The 22,410-nt window shown below is 37.6% G+C and overlaps 3 protein-coding genes across 5 annotated transcripts in view; 1 reads left to right on the top strand and 2 right to left on the bottom strand.

Annotated features, from left to right (window-relative positions):
* Positions 1-279: 279 nt before the first annotated feature.
* On the bottom strand, positions 280-9,557 carry LOC131798573 (acyl-protein thioesterase 1). The gene is made up of 10 exons (XM_059116235.2): positions 9,341-9,557; positions 7,676-7,707; positions 6,912-6,977; positions 6,424-6,471; positions 5,003-5,073; positions 4,572-4,631; positions 4,158-4,273; positions 3,250-3,292; positions 1,911-2,032; positions 280-1,396 (listed from the first exon to the last, which is right to left on the bottom strand). The coding sequence occupies exons 1-10, from the start codon at positions 9,476-9,478 to the stop codon at positions 1,352-1,354; spliced, it is 741 nt and encodes a 246-aa protein (XP_058972218.1). The 5' UTR covers positions 9,479-9,557; the 3' UTR covers positions 280-1,351.
* A 64-nt stretch (positions 9,558-9,621) lies between these two features.
* On the top strand, positions 9,622-15,749 carry LOC131798562 (ribonucleases P/MRP protein subunit POP1). The gene is made up of 6 exons (XM_059116222.2): positions 9,622-9,950; positions 10,895-11,140; positions 11,628-11,715; positions 11,990-12,826; positions 13,411-13,710; positions 14,428-15,749. Exons 1-6 carry the CDS (start codon positions 9,627-9,629, stop codon positions 15,426-15,428), a joined length of 2,796 nt encoding a protein of 931 aa, XP_058972205.2. The 5' UTR covers positions 9,622-9,626; the 3' UTR covers positions 15,429-15,749.
* Positions 15,750-16,459: 710 nt separating this feature from the next.
* LOC131798561 (laminin subunit alpha-5) overlaps positions 16,460-22,410 on the bottom strand; it is a 33,284-nt gene continuing 27,333 nt past the window's right edge. For 2 of the 3 annotated variants that reach the window (XM_066162049.1, XM_059116218.2), the window contains 10 exons: positions 22,321-22,410; positions 21,829-21,991; positions 21,518-21,641; positions 20,758-20,945; positions 20,029-20,268; positions 19,732-19,886; positions 19,135-19,252; positions 18,402-18,620; positions 17,580-17,858; positions 16,460-16,817 (listed from right to left, as the gene is read on the bottom strand). The exon at positions 22,321-22,410 is cut by the window's right edge and continues 10 nt beyond it. In XM_066162049.1, the coding sequence (XP_066018146.1) occupies positions 16,488-16,817; positions 17,580-17,858; positions 18,402-18,620; positions 19,135-19,252; positions 19,732-19,886; positions 20,029-20,268; positions 20,758-20,945; positions 21,518-21,641; positions 21,829-21,991; positions 22,321-22,410 (1,906 nt within the window). In that variant the 3' untranslated portion in view covers positions 16,460-16,487. The remainder of the gene's footprint in view (positions 16,818-17,579; positions 17,859-18,401; positions 18,621-19,134; positions 19,253-19,731; positions 19,887-20,028; positions 20,269-20,757; positions 20,946-21,517; positions 21,642-21,828; positions 21,992-22,320) is intronic. The other variant, XM_066162050.1, reaches the window with a different exon arrangement.

Raw genomic sequence — 22,410 nt, 5'->3', positions numbered from 1 at the left:
TGTCACTGATTTATTAATCAGTAGAGTCAGTGGAAGTATCATGCAAAGTTTGATTGGTGGATGGATTGACTGACTTAATAAATTAACTATTTAAGTTGAATCAACATGTTGAATCCATACACTGCAGAATGATGGCAAGAAACACTGATAGCTTGCTTGCTTGATAGATTAAGTAATGTATAAATAAAACTGATTGATTAATTAATAGATTGGGTGAAAGAATGATTCACCGCATACAGTCTGATGAATTGGGTTGATAAGTAATCATCATGGGCAGATTTATCCACAAAAACCAAATGATTAAAATATAAATGCAGATTGAGGGCAAACAGACAAACAAATTGATTGCTTGTGCAGCTACATGTGAATTTAATGCATGGATGACTTCTAACATCCTGTATATACAACAGTTACAGAAGGGAACAACACTTCATTTATTATAAATCACTGATTGTAGCTAATAACACAATTTGAAGAAATTTTTCCTAAGCAATTGTGTTGTCATTCTCACTTCAAAAAAGTATTACTTCTAGTTACAAGTTTATGTTTCTATAATTTACAATTACAGCTTACTAAAAAAATTCCTCAATTATGCAAGTTTGCAGGCACAAGGCCGGGAAAACATTTGAAGAAAGACAGGATATGAGTATCTAAATTTTTCATTTCAGTGAAGCAGGTAACGGTAGCCACTGCACACTTTAAAAGAGAGAAAAATGAGGCGGACCTCTTTAAAGAAAGAGAGGAGAAAGATGCTACAATTTGTTTTGATTCGAAGGGAAAGGGGCACATACAAGCAAAGTTCAGTGTTGTGAGGAAACAAATATAAAACAACTTGTAATGTAAAGATGAAGTGAAGCAAACATTCCCCAAATGAACACATCACTTTGCATTTTAAAAACAAGCTGGGAGTTATTTTCAAATCGTACCACTGACCCCAGGATTAAGGACATTTAATAACTACCTGTTTTTATCACAGGCAGGCCATGTAAAATATCACATTAAAGTGGACGATTAAAAGAGGAATTCTTTGTCTATCCTCTCTCCACATGGGATGAACATACCCAAAATGAACGATTACTTTAATTTGTAACAGCTAGAAAATAATGCATTACTAGTTAAAAAGGCAAAGATTGACTGGACCTGCTGAATTTTAGAACATGCTATAAATCCTGAGGAAGAAGTATTTTGTTATTTCACAAACATACATACAGACATACATACATACATAATAGAAGTATTTATTTAAATATATATGTGTGTATGTGTGTGTATACATGTATAAGTAAATTGTACATATACATGCAAGTTGTAAAATGGAGAGGTAAGTATCAATCCAAATTAGTCAAATTTTCTAGGGTAAGACTTTAGAAATCCACTCTCTTACATCTTTCATTTCCTGAAAAGAAAGCCAAAAAACTTTTAACTTAACAAAGAAGGAGCACCAAAATAAATTTATCTCAACAATAAATACATCTTCAAGTAGAAATACAATGAGAAGCACAAAAAAAGAATAATTACAATAATAGCAACTAAAGGATTTTGTTCAATTTAATACCAAATTATCAGGGTCCAGTTGTATAAAGGGCAGATAAAGCTATCAAATGGATAAATCACTATCCGGCAGATAAGCAATAGCAAAACATGTAGCATTATCCACTGGATAGAGTTTTATTCAGTAGATAACACTATCCAACCTTCAAACAACTGGGGCCAGATCTAAAATCATAAGAGAATTCATAAGAGAGCATATAACTGGCCTTTTGGAAAGTTGATATTTGATCTAGGGAGAGAAAAGGTTAGGACATCATGTGACCATTTAGCAGCTGTGAAACCATTTCCAGTATGAATTACACCCACTTGACGAGCAAAAAAATTAAAGCAATAACTATCTCTTATTCATTTTTCCTCACCTGTGGACTTGAGCTGTGAGGTAATCCAGAGTATGATTTAAACTCATGTTTTGAACAAAGTTTATGTAAAACTTCATTTGTCATTTGTCCAAAAGCATAAGCTACGACTGGGTCAGCCGTTCCTGCAGGAGAGAAATAGAGATTATTCCATGGACAGTGCCCACAAAGGATTTTTACTCACAAGTTGTGACACACATAAAAAAAACAACAACAACAACAACAATCAAGTGAGCAGAGCAAATGAGTGAGTTTTTTAATGCATTGCAACGAGTGAATTAAAAGTTTACACTCTTTTCATGGTATAATGATTTTGTTTCATACATACTAAGATTTATTCATACTGACCAACAAATTTCAAAGACTGGAGGCTATTTCAGTGCAAGAGCAAATTTTATTATAAAAACCACCAAATTCACAACATGGAAAGATATTTAGTCTCTGATGACAACTATATATTTTTTAACAAGATAATCTGGAATTATATATTGTGTTGCTGTCATAAATCAGACACTGTAAAGAGTTTCACAACATCAGCCCTTTGTCAGAGGGAATGAAGGAATTGTGGGCTGTGTGTGTGTGTGTGTGTGTGTTTATATGCAGAAAATGGAGCTATGCTATTGGTTGGAACAAGGTTACGAGTGAGACAAGAATAAATTAATTGAATGAAGATTGTTGTTGATACTGCTGGGGATTAAGAGTGTCAATTTGAAAGTTAAATTTTTTCCTACAATTTGGTAGCTTTCCGCATGTGTCTGATTGGATGAACAATGTACTTTCATAGTCCTTTGTTTTTCAGATTGTTTGGTTGTGTATTTCATAGAAATTTTTTCAAGGGCTTTTTTTATAAGTAAATCACATTAGATATGAATTAAATCACACTATCATATCATACCGTTAAATTGTTAGAATATAAATGTACTATCCTATTTTTTACCCTTTAGAATATAAATAGGTGTAAAAGAAAAAACTTCAGCAGATAAATCTCTCTTTTTTTTTCAGTCCTAAATTAGCCTATCAATAGGTAAAGGTAGTAAATGAAGTTTCCAAAATTTTAGCAAAACTTCCTTGGTACATTAGTTACAACCAGAAGCTACTAATTAAACCCTTTGACTCTCATGAGTGACCAAGACAGAATTTGTCTTTACAATATCAATGCAACATCAACCAGATAAGTGATGAGAATAAAGAAAAATATCAATTTGGGGATAATTAGTTGATCCAATAATAAATTCTCTGAACTAACATTATAAGAATTGTAAGGTGGACAATAAGGAGAATTACAAATTTGATCTGGGAGTTAAACGATTAAGAAAAGTACCCACCAGTAATGACAACTTACCATGACACTGAAGTATTGGGATGTCTTTATTTTCTTTAAGAACCTACATTTAGACAAAATCAGTTTCTTCAGAAGTTGACCATAACAAGGTACATGTTGTAAATAAATTAACAAAAAGACACTCATGACATAATTTCAATTTTCAAATAACTGATAACAAATATATTGCAAAATATTTCAAACAGGAATTTAGATACATAAGATGTGCAACATGAAACTATGTTACTTTTTAGTAGAGCTAAAAAGTAAATGTGGTTCATATTTTTTTTGGTAATTTTGAAACAGAGCTCCCCCAACTGATTGTTGGCCACTTGTTCGTAAGACTTTGGCAGACAGGCTCCTGACAAGCACCCAACATGCTACCAACAGATCAATTCAACAATACATAACTTAAAGATAATGTACTACAAACAGTAAGTGAGCTTATCAGTCATGTTCAACAACAGCCCATGGAAAAAAACACATTTCATCATATATTAGAAACAGACTCTAAAGCATTGCCAAGTCCAGAGAGGTGTACACTTTGCATACTTTCAGTAATTGAAAAAAAATTCAACATGGGAAATGGTTGTCTGAAAACAGTTGGCTGACAGATGACCAACAGCTTTTTCAGGGAACTCTTCAAATTAGTAACTTTTCTACCTAACAAACACAAGTATCCTGACAAACTAGATTGAACTAAAACTGAGGAACAAAGGTCACTCTACATTTTATTCATACTTAAGCATATAGTTTCAATGAGATTTGCAAAGTTAGGACAATTTTCATATAATACATTTGTACAACTTGTGGGGAAAGCATTATTCACCTGTGTGGTTTATACTAATGATAGACATATTCTGATCAGGAAAATCAAAGGTATTGAGTGTTTAGCTACCATGGTCTAAAATTACTCTACATCACTCTACCTCTGGAAAGGTCTTATGAAGAGGCAGCCATGAGCTTAGGGCCAAGATACCAGCTAAAGGTTTCTCCATGGTAAGAGCTGTATATAGTGCAAGAGCACCACCCTGTGAAAAACCACCTGGAAGGCAAGACAACAAATTAAGAGTGGTCTACAAAATAACAGTAAATTAAGTGTGAATTGTTACTTGATCTTCAATCCCTGATACCAATTCATTAAGAGAATAAGACACGTAGTATAATTATAACACAGTCAAGACTCAAGTGGCATATCCTGTGATCAAAAGTACCCAGCTTCGTGTAATAACTTACCGTAATTTTCTTCTAACTCATAATGCAAAACCCTCAGGTTGTGCGAAATAGAGTACACAGAACATGTGTGCTTGTAAATATATGTGTAGATAATGTACGTAAATTACCTAAAACAATGCGATCTGATGGTATCCCACTTTTAATCTCCTCATCAATAATTGATTTGACTGGAATAAAGAAAAAAAAATTCCTCATTGATATAACATCATACATGTTGAGATCAAAATGTTGAGCCAACATAACACTCACACAGTGTATAGCACTCCAACATAACTCGTTCATAGTGCAACAAATGTACAATTTCAAAAGGGTTTGTGGTAAAACTGGTTTCAAACTATGTCAGTTTTCATTTGTTTAAGTATTATGGTAATGTATCTAGAACAAAGGATCGAGGGAAAAAAAACAAATCAAACATGTAAATAAATTTATCTAATTACCATCAACACATGCACTATGCATCTTTAGTTAATAGGACCACAATTTAAAGAAAAATTTTCATATCATTGTAGCCCCCTACGAGAAATGATTATGCACTCACTTCTTTCAGCAGCAGTTTTAATACCTTCTTCATCTTCACTTCCAGAGAAACTTAATGACCTAATATCAAACCTATAAGAGATTGAAGTATATAATCATGAAGTATATAAACCTGACAACACAGCCTACATAAAATATTATCTAATTATCAATTGGAAGCATACATGTGTAGTTAAATATTCCCAAAATGATGGCCATAAATAGTTAGACAAAACATAAAAATAACACACAGCAATAAAACAAAACAACTGTGGATTGTTAATTAACTAGATGCATATTTGTGTTCACCCAGGCTTTCTGCTGGAAATAAACTTTGCTTTTTGTGCTTGCATTTGCCTAAGTTTTTTTTAATGCAATTATCGGTTTATCCTGTAACTGTTTTTTTATCCTGGTATGCCACAGATGCAGGTTCTCATATATATACAGAGCTGAAAACAGTATTTGTTATGTAGTGTGAAGACCCTTGGGGCAGGGTGGGGGAGGTAGTGCCATATATAAAATCAGCCACCATTTCAATACTTATCACTAGACACTATTTTCAATTTTTTTTTTTAGTATTGACTATATTAAATTTTGTTTTGCAGGTTAAGGGTTGTAGTGGGGTAAGTCTTTTGCCAAATAGGCTGTCTTTTTATGTTTTCTTTTTCTTGGTTGACAAAAGTTTCAGGCTGAGATAGCTTTTAATTATGAACAGCCCCAAGTGCTAGGGTGATGACACTTAACCAAAAGGAAACAAAAAGTCACACCAAAGGCTATTACCAGATGAACTATTAATTTTATGGGGTTGTTGGAGTGGTTCTCATGAATGTGTGAAATAAACTTTAGCATATTTTGTACTATTACCTCCCAACTTGTTTGTTTCCATTTGGAGTTACTGGGGTAGTATACTTTAATGTTTTTAGGGTACTGAAAAGCGGATGTGTCTCTTTCATTTTAAAGCAGGAGGGAGTACATATATTTTGATCTTTTTGTGGGTTTAAAGATACAACTGATGCAGTATGAAGAAAATGATATCAAAAACCCTGTGCATTCACTATTATTTATCATTTCATTCTCACAAATTGACTTGCTTTGAAGTGAATCAGTTAATAGTCCTTCACTCTCAAACAAATTATCCAAATTTACTTCAGTTCCACAAACATCTACAGTTCTTGGAAGATTAGCTGGTGATAGCTAGTCATGTTCTACACTTTATTTTCAACACATCTTTTTGCTGTTGTCAACAATGATTGGTAAGGATGAGTTGTAATTCCAGTAATTACATGGTTTCATAATAGAGTAGCACAGCCATTGACATGTCATGTACCTGACATGACATTCAAATATCTTGAAAACAAGGATAGCTACACAAGCAAAGGCAAGAGTCATCACTTTTCATCCTACAATTTAGAACTAATGACCACAATTACACAGGAGACTTACCATGAAGGCATTCGGAACCCTCCATTCAATGTCACAGGATTGACAGGTCTGGAAAATAACAAAACAGGACATTTGAGTGTGCTTCTTTTAGCAAGCACCTGAAGAACAAGTGATACACCTAGTGACAATGTGCTATTCAGGAATTTGGATATTCAACAGAGAGACTCTTGTATCCTTGTAATTTAATTTCATGCTGGCATCAATTTTTATTGCAATGGCCATATGAGAGCAGGGACACAGAAAATGTAACTAAATCCACCAAAAGCAATGGAACATGAACTTTTGAACCCACAGAAACACTGCACACATTTCCTAGGGGAGTTTGTGAAAAGAATGAAAGCAGCCTGAAATGCATCTCTACTACAATATCAAAGATCCTATATAGATTCTTGAAAAGTGAAGCAATTGACCATGAAGACAAACAGCATGGACAAAACATGCAAAGCATGGTTTCAAGAGCATCATGATTTATTATGGCTTGAACTTACGCATTGGGGCAAATGTATTTCACATGAGGTGCTCTTATTTCCTCAAAACCAGCACTCCAGCCAAGTCTAACAGGAGGAAAAAAGTCTTAAAATAATTATCACTTGTTCTATCCATAACCACATGTACCCTAGTCATAATCATGCAACCAAAGAAACATTTTTGTCCAAAACTAAATGCTTGAAAGTCTGCCCAAGTTGCTAGAAATTTTTTCTTCACTCCATATTCAACATAATTATGCTACTATTTACACATTAGCCTTGCTTTCATAAACTTAAATTAATGGCTTGATGCCTACTGAAAGTACAAGGAGCAAGTACATGTATTTCATAAAAGCTAGTTAATTGAAATGAATTCTCCATTACAGAGAAATAAAGGAGAAGTACAAAATGTACACCCCAGATTAAGGTTCATCACTCCAAACAAATAGAAGGTAGATAAATACTGTACATTCATGAGGCTGGGTGCATTTAACACTTTTAGAGACCTTCCTAAACTGATAATATTGGCCATTATAAGTGGCAAATATTTGTTTTATTTTTAATCTGACTCACAGAGTATCAACAAGTTAAAAGATCACAAAAGAGTGTTTAGCTTGAACTGATTTATAGTCTGGGCAGGAAAACAAGATGCTAAACACATAAAAGCATCCCCTCACCTGTGTAAAATCAATGCACTATAACACATGAAGCTTGTATACATTTCTTCAATAATCACATTTAACCATAAAATAGAAAAAGTCTCAGAACATCAACATTTGTCTTACCCAGTGTCTCCAAGCCCATGAAGAAATATCAACTGAAAAGAAACCAAGGTTTAGTTTAAAATTTGTTATCAGATCTGAAAGGTCACAAAGAAAATTCAGCAGAATTCTTTTTGCCTTCAATTTTATAATTGAATGCTCTGAAGGGAAATAACAGAAAGAGTCTTTTGAACATAGGAATAAAGATTTACTTGTATTAAAATTTGACCCTGGGTTGGTACTGAAGCCAATGCATTTTTGAACATCTGGGTTAAGGAGAAATGTGACCCTTTAAGGCAAAACAGACACTAACGGAAAACCGTTCAAATGGCAAAAACGCATGGATGACGAGTGGTTAATGAGCAGTCCTTGAAGTGTTTGAACAGTTTGCCTAACTGTTCAAACAGATGAATTATTTGAACGGTTTGGTCAGCCATTTGAACGGATGAGTAAAAAATTTCGAATGGACGGGCAAACCATTCAAACAGGTGAATAAATTATCTGAACAGTTTGCTTAGCCATTCGAATGGACGAGTAAAAATTTCAAATGGACAGGCAAGCCATTTGAATGGATGAAAATATTATTGGTTGTACAATATGTTTACCAATCATACGGATGATTAAATTGCTTAAACAGCATTCTGAGCACATGGCTTGATCATGGAACAGGAAATGTTGCTGTGTATTGTTTTCATTTCATTTGTCGTTGTTGTCGTTGTTGTCAACCACAAGTTCAGGTACTAGCATCCTTGAAAATAAATCATCTAACGTGGCAGCCATTTTCAATAATCAACTATCAATACCAAAGTACACAGTAATTTCATATTCATATTGTCACAAAAAATAGCCTATGGTTGGTTTTTATGGGTGAAGAAGCTTTGCAATAAGAGATGTTTGAAACATACTCTGCTGTCATTCAAATGAAGGCATAATCTACATTAATCTTGGATACATTGGATGGTTTATAGGACAGCTGTTTATTTTGCATAGCTGGGAAAATACATATTGTGTTTTAGGGATCTGACCCGATCTTGTTTATACTGACAATTTTTTCACACATCTTAGTTTGTCCTTAGGGCTCCAATACATGTATGTAGAGAGTGCTCGTATGAGAAAATTATATCAATTTTTCCTTGTTTGTTGAAAAACGAACCATTAAAGAAAAAAAAACTGGTAGAAACAAAAGAATGAATTATGGAACAGCTGGACAAGGCGGAAAAAACCCTTGCATATTCAGCCAGCACTTAACTTTGATTATCTCGATTAGTAAACAACATCTCAAACACATTCTGAGCCGTATGAACTTTGATTCGTCCCTCCTCACGAAAATTTCTTTCGCTCATAATGCACCCAAACAACATCTTTACAAATCTCAATTCTTCCAATTTAGAGAGAAGCAAGTGTTCAAAATGCTGTAGAAATGAATCGTGTGTTTCAAGTCCTCAGCTGCGAAGGGCTTCGTTAAATTACAACGATAAGGAGATTTCACATTAAAACAAATTTGGATTTTGACTCCTCGAATTTCTTGACTATTATTTTTGCCTTTAAACGACAGTTTAGGTGAACTAGTAAAAACCTGAAACATTCTCTCGTACGTGCTCAGGAAGATTATAAATTAGCTTTTAAAATACGCCTTAATTTGGCTGGAAAAATAGATGACATGGTAAAGAGCTTGCTATAGCTACTCACCGAAGCCGTATGTTTGGCGGTTGCTTGGACTATTATGGGTGCCATGAGCGACATCTCATTGGAACCAACACAGGATAAGATGAAGAAGCCGGACAAAAGAAGAAACAAGCGATAAGTGTTAAGGAAGAATGTAAACATTCAACGAAAACCGCAACATGTGCTGAAGCTGCAAGAGGAGTGACTCAAAACTTATCACTGCGCAAAGTGTCCTCACATTTGATGACATTAACGCACAGTATCACAAACAAAACCGCAAACCTAATTACTGGCAGATTCAGAAACCAACATGGCGTCCTCGAATGCACGAAATAGCACAGAGAAAGAGCGAATAAGTCGGAAAAGAAAACGAAACAGTAGTATTCCAGGTTTTGCACCAACTTCATCGTCAACACCTGCGGTAAACTCTCAAGCTCCGAGATCAATTAACGTAGAACAATTCGCTGAAGCTCGCGCATTGGAAATCAAGAACATGGTAGCAGCTATCACAGAAGCTGACAAATCTAAAGGGAAGCGTGTGTTTCAAACCCTACCAAACCACATGAGGAGGAGAGCGATGAGCCACAACGTCAAAAGAGTGCCTGCTCGTCTCCGGCAACGTGCTTTGTATGAGGTAGGAACGAAAGGGCAATGTCGCCTTATATTTAGCATTGAGCTTTAGAAATGCTGGTGTTTGTGCACGTGGTGTTCAAAACAAGGAAGTCTGCAATGCTGCATGGGCTTTTTTTGTTTTGTTTTGTTTTGTTTTTTCATCAGGGATTACCCGACCATAAATCTCAATGAAAGGTTGTGTTTGAATTTTGTGACTGAAATATTGTGTGGTCGTGAATGCAGCCTCAAATGTAAGGCATAAGATTCAGCTTCTCTAGGATTCAGTGGAAATCTTTGCAGGCACGTTTCCATTTATTTTTTACCAATATCCATGAGTGAGTCCTGAGCAGGGGCTACATGGGGTTAAACATTTAAAATTGAGGCTGTATATATCAGGGTTAGGGTTCCAGGAGTGGTCAACTGGTCATAGAGCTGTGTTAAAGGAAGGGGGATACCTCAGGGAATAATTACCAAATAAGGGAGAGGGTAGGAATGATTGAAAAGGTGGAGTGGGATAGTACAGGAAATATGAGCCCATGAGGAAAGAGCTAGGAATGAGAGGGAAAGGAAGTGAAAGGGTGTGTAGGAGATGGTAGTGAGGAGGGAACATTTTTCAAAATAGGAGGGAAGACAGGGGGCTAAGGTGAGGAAGGCATGAGAGGAAGGTATGGAAATTAGTGGGTTTTACTCCTTCCTTCCTTCCCTTATGGGGAGGAGATACAGCAAAAAGGAGAAGGAAGGAGTGCAGAATATCCAAACAACCTATGGAGAAAGATGAAAAATTGGTTAAAGGATTTCTACAAATTACTTATTATTTCCATTGATTAACAAATGAATTATTTCATTCTTTTTTTGTATTTTCGGAAATTAAATACCCACAGCAAATTGGGATCCTCAGGAGGACCAAATTACTAGTCTTTTAAATATGTATATTTAGAAGAAACTGATAATCACCTTGATCCTTAGATGCATAACTCAAGCAGTAAACCTGAGGGGCAAAAGAAAAAGAGTAGGTATCATCGCCGTCGGCCTAAAAACCTGCTTGAACAATACACTCGTCGGCAGCGTAAGCATGTCTGGCTTGAAACACACATCTGGCATGCAAAGCGGATGAAAATGATTGATACTTGGGGTTACAGGCTTGCTGATCATCCCAATGATAAAGGCTACAAAGCAAGTTATAGAGCCACTAAGAACAACTGCATCTTACAGGTAAACACATCTTTGGATGAATGAAGTCTTGACCCTTTTAACTCTATTTCAACCATATGAGTATGTTTTAGAACAAAAGGTGATAACAAAGAAGTAAAATATCAACAATGGGGCTATTGTTTAAAATAAGACTAAATTGTCAGAACTAAAATTAGACCTAGTACAAAAAGGAATATTGATATTTTAGGATCTTGGAAGTTAAAGAGTCAAACGTTAATTTTTTAGTCTCTATAAGCATGGTGGCATACTTGTCAGAATTTACCACAGCTTCGGTACAGTTATCAGACTTGAAACAGTTTAATTTCCTTAGGAAGGATTAGCAGTTCATTGCAGGTTTTAAACTCTTGACTGGAATGTTTTTCCTTCACCACCTTAAAAATACAAACAAATTAAAAAAAAAGACATAACTGTGTCAGCTAAGTAAGCCAGTGCATGTTTGGTTTACTACAAATATATAAAGTGTACATTTCCTTCATGTGTTTGGTAGGATTTGTCTTATTATGGATGCATTGAAGTAGTTGGTGTCCAGCACCAGATTATCAAGGCAATGAATCAGTTGACAAGTCAAGAAGCAGGTCTGTATATTGAATACATTTAGAATGTTTCTGAGCAGGTATAGTAAAATAGATACAAAAAACCAGCAGAAAAATGAATAAGCTATTTGCCAGTCATAAGTGGTCTACAGATCTCAACAGGAGTTGAGTGAAAGTGTATGGTGTCTTGTGAGGTATAAACCAGTGTATTGATTTAATTGTTTTTCTCCATGAAACAACTGACAATAATTATGGTATCAATGAAAAACAAGAAAAAAATTGCTCTTAATTGTAAATTCAATCTTCCTTTCTCCAGGTCTGACCTTTGCTGCCAAATATTACTTGACAGGCAAGCGTGAAGGTCATCTGATGTTGTACAAACTGGACCAGTTCCCTCAAGGAGCAATTTGTCCTGTATCTTTTCTTTGGAGGCAAATGAAAACAACAGACACCACAACAATCACTGAGAATATGCAACACAGAGAAAATGATGAACTGATCAAGGAAATTGTTGATAGTAATAATGTAACAAACAACCACAGCATGGAGGCAAGTGATGAAATGCCTATGAAAGAAAATATGAGTCAGTTGTGGGTCTGGTGTCATCCTGCGAGTTTCAGCTCAGTTTTTGAGGCAATAAGTGAAGCTTGTAAGTCTGTTGGAAGAACTTCAGTTGAAAAAGGAAGATGTTTTCCTGATAAAGATGACAATCCTGATCAAGAAACTCAAAGCTGTAATTTTGTAAATGGTTTTGAGCACCCAAAGTTAAGGGTTATTTCTCGTCGATATGATTTACTACGGTTACGTCTCACAGGACCAGAATCACATGCTCTGCTGACAAACACTCTAAAGTTATCTTCTGGAACATCTCAAAAACATTGTGAAAGTAAAAGCAACAAGAATTCACAAAATAATGCAACATTTATCAAAGACAAGGGTGATCATAAGAGGACTTCAAAATGGTGGGAGCAGATACTAAATAACCCAAGTGATTCAACAGCTCAAAGTTTATTATGGGAGAAATTAAGGAAGGTGTCTTCACCCTCAGTCCTTCCTTCTGGGTGTGTCATTGGTTTGACTGTTCATGATCCACGCCTTTACCTTCCTGGAAAGAAAAAAAACATCATGCAGGCTACTGAGGATAATGATTCTGGTAATGTCTTACTGTTACATGGTTTACACTAAAGCATAGGAGTGTGGAATCCAAAGGTCTGAGGTTTGATTCCTCATAAGGACTCAGAATTTTTTCTTTGTCCCACGCAAAAAACATCTTTCTTTAACTCTTTAACTCCTAGATCAAATTTAAAATTCTCCTTACTTAAAATCATACAATTCTTACAATGTTTGTTCAGAGAATTTAGTATTGGATCAACTAATTATCCCCAAATTGATATTTTTCTTTATTCTCATCACTTGTACAATATCATCTGGTTGATATTGTATTGATATTGTAAGGAGAAATTCTGTCCTGGTCACTCATGGGAGTTAAAGGGTTAAAGGATTTAGGACCTGTGAGAGGTTTTTAATTAGTTCAAAATGTTACATTTGGTTTAAGTATATTAATGCATAGAAGTGAATAGTAATCAAAGAAAATAATTGTAAATTTTTAACTAAGATTAAAATAATTTATAGCTTAATATTCTAATTCAGGAACCTATATGCACAGATCCCTTAAAATTCTCTTCAATATGTTGCATATTTTCCACAGAGTTTTTAACTGGCATTCTTCATTCACAGAAGATTCAGACTATTGTGCTGAAATAGCATCTGCACCTAGTGAGATGATGAGCAAAGTAGATAAAAGTACGAGCAAGCAGCCATCTTTTGAAGATCTCATGGCCAACTGGCCAACTGATGTTGCAGGCTCGCACATCTGGGAGGAGGCAGTTTGTCGTGAAGTGAAAGAAACAAAATTGTCTGAGCAGGATTTGAACCGAAAGAGATCAGCGCTCCTAGTTCCAGGCTCCCAGCTGGACTTGAAACCAGATGAGATTTCCCACATTCCTTTGCTTCTCATACAGCAACCAGGAAGTCCAGGTTAGGCTCTCTTTAATACATACATGTCAGTTGCCTAAGAGTGACTAGTGTCTAATTTCTCCCTAAAATCTCACTCCTGAATCAAATATGAAGGTCAGGAGAATAAAGGAAATAATCACTAAGAAAATAAACTCTTGATTCTTAAACAAATTATCTTTGTCAGTACCGCAGGAAATGTATAGAGAACATTATCAATGGAGAAAATGCATCCTGATGGTAGGATAGAAAGGGTGAAAGCAATTAGTTAACAGGATTTGGCCAATATCAGGGACAAGGAAGTAGTTATTGATGTGATCACAAAAATAAAATAAAATTAGTAGAACTCTAAGAATCAAGAGTGTCGCTAAGAATAGAAGGAAAGTTTGGGCAGTCCACTGGTGCTGGTGACTTCCTCTGTCAAGAAAAAAGAGATATGCATGATTTATATTATCACAATAAGAGCAACACTCCAAAACCCCAAACAGGATACGGATCGGCTTTGTTGGAATAGGATAGAAACGACTGCATTTGAATAAATCACTGAAACGTCCAGCTCAATTCGAACTGAGTGTTTTTTAATGTTCCATTTTAATTATTTGTGTCAACGCTGTGATTTTTACCTTCAACTTAGAACGTTAAGGTTGAAATATAGGTATAAGAACAACACGAGTACTCTAAGCTAAAATTTTCGTATTCTAATACCTTAAATCTTTACGCAATGTCCCATCCATCTTTCAGGTGACTGTAGAGATGGTGCTGGATACGGGAGTGGCTGGGACATTATCCTTCCCTGTGGATGGGCCATGGCATTCTGGATGGCATTTGTCTACAGGGGTGCGAGAACTGGGGGCCTCCGGGAGAGTCAAACGTTAGCCCTTGAGCAAGGAGTGCCGTTCTTTCCAAATGATTTCCCTGACACTCCCTCAGGACAAGCGTACAATGAAAACCTGAAAGCGGACGGCGAGGCCCAGTACGGCCGATACCCGCCAGCGAAAAGACCTAATTACGACAAATTAGGTATCAAGTCGCCCTTTTGTCCACCTTGGAAAGAACTTGTCGAGGACTGGAGTTTGTCTGAGCCTGATTCTGGTGGTAAAGCAGTTGAATCCACAAAGACCGTTGATAGAAATATCGAAAGTAACACCATAAAAGTCGAGTCGTCTTCAAACGACGTCTCTTTTTGCAAGCCCTTTTACGTGTTGCGATCTCGCTCTAAACTGGCTGCTTTGCGGAACTTTGTTTTGCGCGGCAAAACAAAACAGACCAAAGGTAAAGGCCTCAAGGATTTTGTCACAACAACTAAAGCGCCTTTGCCGATGAATAATGATTTGTCTGCCATCGTGAAAGAAGATGCCAATTCTCTGGTATGCGTGCTTGTGCGGATGGTCGGTCGAAACGTTCCCACACCCAACTCCACCTTAGCGATTCCTTTTTCTGAGGATATTACAGGATTCACGAAATGTAAAGACACGTCCAGCCCCGTGGAACCTCTGCACAAAGGTGTGCTGGCTCGCACGTCTGGGAAGTCTTTGAGGAACTTATGCGAGAGAGAAATCGTGGGATTTGTTTCATCCGGACATTTCTCCCTCGCCCGTGGATGTGGGTTTGGGGTGGGATTTTGTGCTCTACCGGGTCTTGTAAATTTGATATCTTCTACAAGTGACAGAGGAGAAGTCATGGTGTTAGTGAGGAGTCCGACCACTCTACAATATAGATGTGCTCATTTAACGATTTTTTAGTCTAAATTCATTCGGTGTTTACGCTGGACACAGTTGTATTTAATATAAAACAAACTGAACCACTCAAAACCAACCTTTAGCTGAGTGCCATAGTGATGTTTTTAACGGCAGTCTTTACAAGCCCATCTATTTGATGGTACGTTGGAACAAGTTTTGTGTTTTGTCTTTAGTCTTTAATTCCGTTTCAGTTAAATTAAGCTCTCATAGATTTTGTTTATATCAATGTCTTAAGCTTCGGTTAGAGTCACAATGGAAGAATTGAAGACCTCTAGGTTCATGAAACATCAATAAATGTTTTCGTTTTCTTGTCATAAATGAGTGTTGAACACTAGTTTGAAAAAATGAAATGCGACTGCTCTTCGTTTTCTTACCCTCCACGGTGGATTTCAGAAGAAAATGAGAATGTTTATAAATCACAAGCACAAGGGAATCGACTTTATGAATATTTTGTTGTAATCGGATAGAGTTAATTCTCAACCTCGCAATTCTTTACTAATCAGGGCGTAGGGTGGTCGAGTTACAGACTTCCCAGTCCCCATGACAAGTCTTTTAAAAGGCACCAGAATCAGTTACATGACGTGTCAGTTGAAATAATATTTCTATTAACATTACCCTAGAAAAGCTTTTTTATTTCTTTTAAAAAATTGATGTATATTAAACTCTCCAAAGATAGACCCCAAACGGGAAGATATCGCTATACATATACAAATGAAGAACATTATATTTCAATGCAATTTTGTTTGAGCACGATGAGTCAAGAGCCAGCCCTAAAGTTTTGTATGCGAAGTGGCCTTTCGTTGTGAAATTGATAAGCTATATCAAAAGTGGTGCGCATGCTCAAGAGAAGATTAGACGTTTAGACTGACTGCTCATATGGACTTCATTCCTAAAAAAAGAACTTTACAGGGGTTCTCTCGGGATTAAGGTCCATAGGGGAAGCTCGATTTCTTAGTACGATTCTCTCTTTTAATGATAATACGCCAAAGCCGTGAGAATAATGGGTATGACTAGCTACTGGAAATATAACTCGATTTGTTTGTCGATCGCTTGATATTTCTTTCATCTCTTGCAGTAAGGAAACCCGCTATAACCGCTTTTACATTTGTCGCATGCTCGACCAATCACGTTAGGTCGGCACACACACTGTCCGCCGAATGGCTCACAGCTCGTTTTTGTAGCTCCCAGGCTGTCGCAGTTGCATGATAATGCACCGCTGTTGAATCGAGTTGTGAGGATAAATGCAGAGCGAAGGCAGAATTGCGAGGTAGATTCTTTCAAGAAAAAGCTGCGTTGTCCACAATCCTGTATAAAATCTTGCGTGATATCGATGGGTTTTATATCCAGAAGGGATGGCGAGAAGGACGAGATTGGAACCAATAACACGTAATCCTGAACAAAAAAAAAGTAAAAATCAGCCTGTTCTTAAGAAGTCGTTCATAATAGTAAGTCCGCTATACATAAGGCTTAAAGTTGTAAGCACTCTGCTTCAATTGCATGAACTAAAAATTGAAAGAGTCGCTTACGACTTTTTCTAAGGGTCATTCTACTTATTCATAAAGGGACGGGCACCTGACTCTCCCTATCACTTACTTCACCCGGACTTAATCAAAACTAGTATTATGCGGACAAAAGCCTTTGACTAAAAGTTTCGGTCCATATTAACTTCAAAACGAGCCTGTGCGTAGCGAGAACCTCTATAAAGCGGAAGCGGACAATAAGATTGAGCGCTTTAGTCGCACGAAAGCTAGACTAATGTGCATTTCATCTAATTGTCGAAAGTTATCGAGGATTGCTTTAGCTTCGTTTCACTTCGTTAAGTGAAGAGACTAAAAACTTCCGCCAATTTGTCAACCAATCAGAATCAAACCAAAACCAATCTGGACTAAGTCACACGCGTTTTCCCGCGCTATGAGCAGTTTGCTTGTTTTCACTTTGAATTCCCATTGGCTCGTTTAGATGTTTTCCTCCGCTCTGATTGGCTGTTTTAATAACTTTGGTCTTGATTTTGCAACACTCAATCAAAATGCACTCTAAGTAGCAACTAGTGAGTGGCAACTGTTCAGAGTTACATAAATTCGCTCAAAAACAATAACACTACAGACTGTGATTTTGTCGGACAAGAAAGAAGACGAGTCACATGTGACTACTTACAATCCATACACCTTTGTCCTCAGGAATAGCTATACTGACAAGTATTTCATTCTGTCGCCCAATGTAGATAGATTCACGCATACCCTCCCTGTACTGTGAGGTACCTATGGCTCTGCAGCCCGATACGTGAGGGCAGTAGCTGAACGTCAGCAGCGTGGACGCAGCGTTCTGTCCACTGACGACAACTTTTCCCAGGAAGGAGAGGAAGTTCGGCTGGTAGAAATGCACAATGACGTAATAGCGACCAGTTCGCGCTCTTCCATTGATGTGAAGAGTTTTCTAAAAGCAGAAATGAGTTCATGACGTTCAAAACAGATCATCATTTCACTGACATGACCACTTCTTTACCAAAATGTCGACAGGATCTGATCAGATCTGAACCCTCAATACCTGTGTAGCCTGCATAAATGGCAGAATTATTACCTGTCGCGTAAGATAAAGAGTGCCGCTTTGAAATTTTAAAGGAATAATAGTTTAGTTAGCGACAGAGCCGCCACAGCGAGGGCCTCTCATCCTTACTTTCTCCGAGTTTACTCTTAATGTCTTTGAAGACACGCTTCGATTCGGATTAGTAGCCAACTTGCCCTTCGGCAAAGAATCTCCCCACGGCTGCGTAAAAAAAACTTATGCATCTGGATGTGCTTCGATCTGAAAACCTTACATCATTCATCACATTTGCTTCTTTTTTCAAAATTTGTTAAGAAAGAAACAGCTCTGAATCTTTTCACTTTAACACTTGGATACTACCTTATTCCACAGTAAAGATATTATGTCGCAGTCCAGTGTAAAACCTCTTCATTATCTCTCTATTGAAAGCATTACCTCGCCCACTTTCAGGTGCTTCAGTCTCGCCCTCCTGTCCATGATGTAGTAAGGGGCTTTATCGCCACCGTTCAACCTGTCTTCAGCCTCTACCTTAACGGCATCTTTCGGAGTAAAATACGTTGACTGTACACACGAGAAACCGTTACTGATGCACTGTGTTGCTGGTAACAAGAGCTTCTGGGTCCATTTGGCGAGAGGAACAGCAGTAATGAAGTCCTAAAGGAAAACAGTCAGTCAATTATCTATATCTACGTCTCTACGAATCTTATTCTTGGCCCAGTCATTCGTTGTTCCTGAACCTAGCAGGTGGTTAGTTCGGACTCTAACAAGTGATTGGAATAAAGGAAAATATTAATTATGGGATTAGTTGATCTAATGCCAATCGCTCTGAACTGACATCATTATAATTGTATGGCATACAGTAAGGACCACATCTCATTACTAATGAGATGTGGGGTGTAAAAGTGTTAACAAGGGAACACTCAAGTGATGAGACGCCCACATTCCTTAACTATTGCAAAAAGTCAAACCATTCACTGTACAATGAAAAAATTTGTAAGGTCTGAATCATGTTTCAACGGACGAAATTTCGAGAGTGACAGGACTTGTCCTAATATTCATCACTTCCACTACTATGCCTAGCGGACTCACGTATAACGGACTGTTCGTTAAGTAAACACAGCGGAACTCCACTTTGTTTGAGAGCCACAGATAGTCTCAGCAAACTCACCAAAGCGACTGTTAACGAGGTTGTCATACTGACGGTGGTTTCTTCCTTTTGATTTGCTGTGAATATAGCAACATCATGGTTCTTGTCGATAGCTACTTGTCGACAGCCAAAACGATATCTGCACATAAATAAAAAAAAAAACAGAAGGAAAAAACGCCCCATTTGATGTTGCACATTCTCTAACATGATCACCTCGCTCGATTTCGCTATGGCTTAGAAATACCTCAAGTTCCGATACAGAACGCTTCTCGGGTCTTGCTTGAATAGGTTATTTCTAAGAATTGGTTTCGTATCACGAAAATATCCCCGAGTTGATAAATTTCGTACCTCCCCTTCCTTGTATGCCTGAAAGTGTACTTAACTTGTAAGGAAAATCTATACTTTGACCGCTCTAACAGTCAAAGTCAAAGTCTAACTTCCAAATTGGCGCAAATAGTTCGCAGGAGGCAAGTTTCACACTCAACAATAATCAGGTCATAGAGGGCTAAGAACCTTGCTGCTTTTGAATGGAACTTGAAGTGAGATAGTTGCTCGCTGGGAAAACAATGAAAAAGTGGAGAAAAGAAAGAAATCGAGAATTACATTATTGCATCTTACCTGCAGGAGAGAATGCTCATTTGCGCTCTTAAGATTTCAGAGCCAGTTTTAACAACCAGACCTGAGACTCCTTCTTTATCAGAATCGTGGAAATAGCTGGCCAACAGGACAAACTGGCCTTGCACTTTAGACGGTAAACTGAAGGACATTTCATTCTGACGATGACAGAAAAGTCATATTTACAAATAAATCTATTGGAAAGACTCTTTCCTGTCACAGAGCCCAGAAAACCTGAGTCTGTATGCCTGATATTTGAAACACTCAAACATCTTGGAACCATGACGGTTATGAACTCACCCTAGAGCCAGTCAGAATAAGCCCATGGAAGGGAATATCCGTTACTCGTCGGTTTCTTCGTACGCCACCAACAACCGAACTGTCCTCTGCTTGGATAGTCACAAACCCGTCTTGTTTGAGACTGGGGAAGGCCAAGTGAGAGCAATGGCTATCGTCCCCTCTAAGTTTACAAGGACTAAAGACGTTAACTTCGAAGTTCTTCGGTTTGTAATATTCCTCTGGTAGTAGCACCATGTAGTCCTATGAAGAAATACAGAGGTATAACGTTTGTGGACCTTGACTGACTACTTTCATTTGTGTGGAAATTTTCAGAAATTTGTCTAGTGCCTCAGCGTATTCGAGAGAGGAAGAGGTGCCAACTCCTTAATATTGTTGGTGTGCCGGATGAATAAATCTTGGCTCTAAGGCACTGTTCTCTATTCTTGAGTACAGTGCCTCTCTCCTGGAAGAGCTATACTTGGATTCCAGCTCGGAAACGAGATAAGGCAGCCAACTGTTAAGTCACCTAAAGCAAGTGGCAGTGTTAAAAGTGATATTTTTTTATACAATCAAATTTTGCACCACGTTGGCAGGCAATATTAAAGTCAACTTTATTCTACACTGGCGAAGGGCTTACGCTCTGCCGCCCAGCGTAGAGGCTGAACTAGGCGTCTTTGCAGAGAGTGGAGATGCAACTTAATTAGAATGAAGAACCATTTCGTGGCTCAAGGTTAAGTTTCGTCCACCTACCACGAAAAGATCAGTAGCGGAGGCCGACATCGTAAATTTCCATTTTCCCTGACTCAGCATAATTTGCTGTGGGTCTCCCCAAGTGTCTCTGACCACAAGGAAGTCAGCTGAGCGGTAGAACCAATTGGATGTTGCTCGGAATCGGACATCCAGCGTCTGCTCTGTCGCAGAGCCTGATGGAAATAGAGCTGCAATGAGACGGAATTTCTTATTTATGAACACATGAAGTGTCCCGTTTCTATTGATACCCTTCTTTGACTACTGACTTTCGATCGCTGGTGATGGACTTATGGAGTTGCAGGGGGGGGGGGGGCGTGTTATGCAGGAAAAGAAGACCGACAAAAGTAACTAAGTTTTTCCTCTCAGGGTATGTTGTGTTTTACGAGCGAGGGATATATAACTAGATTTCAAATAGCCGTGGCTTAAGAGAAAGCTTCGGAGGAAGAGGGCAGGATGAAAAAAAAGACCTGAATGAACGAACTACGCTCTTGAATTAGTTATTTAGTTCGTTAAATAGTTCGGCCGAATTCTCATTTGCGCTATTGCTGTTAAAATTTTCTTCCACTTTCATCCTCTGTAACCCTTGCACAGGAGTTAAAAGAAATAGACAACAGCAGGTCACATTCATTCTTTTAGGAAAATTGAAATTAAATACACTTTTCAAATCAGGGCTCATGAGGGTTTCGTGCATCGCCTAATAAGACGGTCTGCGTTTGGTAATTTTCTGACCCAGCCTCAGAAATAAACAATTAATAGTTACCTGAGTTCACTGTCGGAGTAAATCTCACTAAGGCCGTCACGGTGGCGTATCGGGCCAATAAGTAATAGAATACCAGTTGGTATTTACTTGTTCGAGGAACATCAATCATCATATATATAGATGTCTATAGGAGTGATAAACGTGTTGATGCTATTAATAACATGAAGATATATCCTATTAGCTGTACAAATCGAAAGGCAACGGAGATGAGGTAATGCCTCGGCCTCATTTAGCATTATAACAGCCCAAAAACGAAAGATAATCGGAAACATTTTCAATCCCAGCTCACAAAAACAAAATTACGTTGTTACCTGAGACTGCGAGAAAACTGCGTAACCTCGCCAAGAAAATCCCGGAAATTCACTCTCGTCGTATCTGAAGTAAGCTGATCTGCCATTGTCAGTGGAGATCGCATCTTCTAACTCGACTTTATATTGATGAAGTGTGGGGTAGTAATAGTCATTAGACTTAACCCTATGAAGAAAAAGTAATGAGACGAGACTAGTTTGGAAATACGTTTACGTCGTTATACTATGCTCTGTGATTGGTTAGATACAGCACTCGCTCCAAATTCTAATCCAATCAGATGCCAAACCAAAACCAATCGCGACTTGGTCGCTTTTCACGTGCTCTGCGTAGGTTGCGGATGTTTGATATGAGTTCTCACTTGCTCTCCATTACATTTAACGTTGATCTGATTGTGATTACTTTGGTTTTCGTTTTACGGCACTTAGTTGAAAAGTACCCCTATAAATCAGCATGCGTAAGGACAAGTTTGTGTTCAGCTTAACCAACCAACCCACCTGTCACACTGGTTTCCACCGATACCCGGCAAGCATGAGCACTGTCCTGTGATTTCGTTACAAGATGTGCTAAGAGAGCCACCAGCATTA

This window comes from Pocillopora verrucosa, chromosome 2 (assembly GCF_036669915.1).
Source record: "Pocillopora verrucosa isolate sample1 chromosome 2, ASM3666991v2, whole genome shotgun sequence".
NCBI classification, from domain to species: Eukaryota; Metazoa; Cnidaria; class Anthozoa; order Scleractinia; family Pocilloporidae; genus Pocillopora; species Pocillopora verrucosa.
The sequence above is the reverse complement of the archived record's forward strand: the minus strand, read 5'-3'. Positions and strand labels throughout refer to the sequence as shown.

Excerpts from the sequence above, each read along its gene's own strand:
- LOC131798573 (XM_059116235.2), bottom strand. The coding sequence starts at position 9,478 with ATGTTTACATTCTTCCTTAACACTTATCGCTTGTTTCTTCTTTTGTCC. Across the intron at positions 4,274-4,571 it reads ATCAGATCGCATTGTTTTAG|GTGGTTTTTCACAGGGTGGT; the intron begins GTAATTTACGTA and ends CTTGCCTTCCAG. Across the intron at positions 1,397-1,910 it reads CTCACAGCTCAAGTCCACAG|GAAATGAAAGATGTAAGAGA; the intron begins GTGAGGAAAAAT and ends CTTTCTTTTCAG.
- LOC131798562 (XM_059116222.2), top strand. The coding sequence starts at position 9,627 with ATGGCGTCCTCGAATGCACGAAATAGCACAGAGAAAGAGCGAATAAGT. Across the intron at positions 11,141-11,627 it reads AGAACAACTGCATCTTACAG|GATTTGTCTTATTATGGATG; the intron begins GTAAACACATCT and ends TGTGTTTGGTAG. Across the intron at positions 11,716-11,989 it reads GTTGACAAGTCAAGAAGCAG|GTCTGACCTTTGCTGCCAAA; the intron begins GTCTGTATATTG and ends TCCTTTCTCCAG.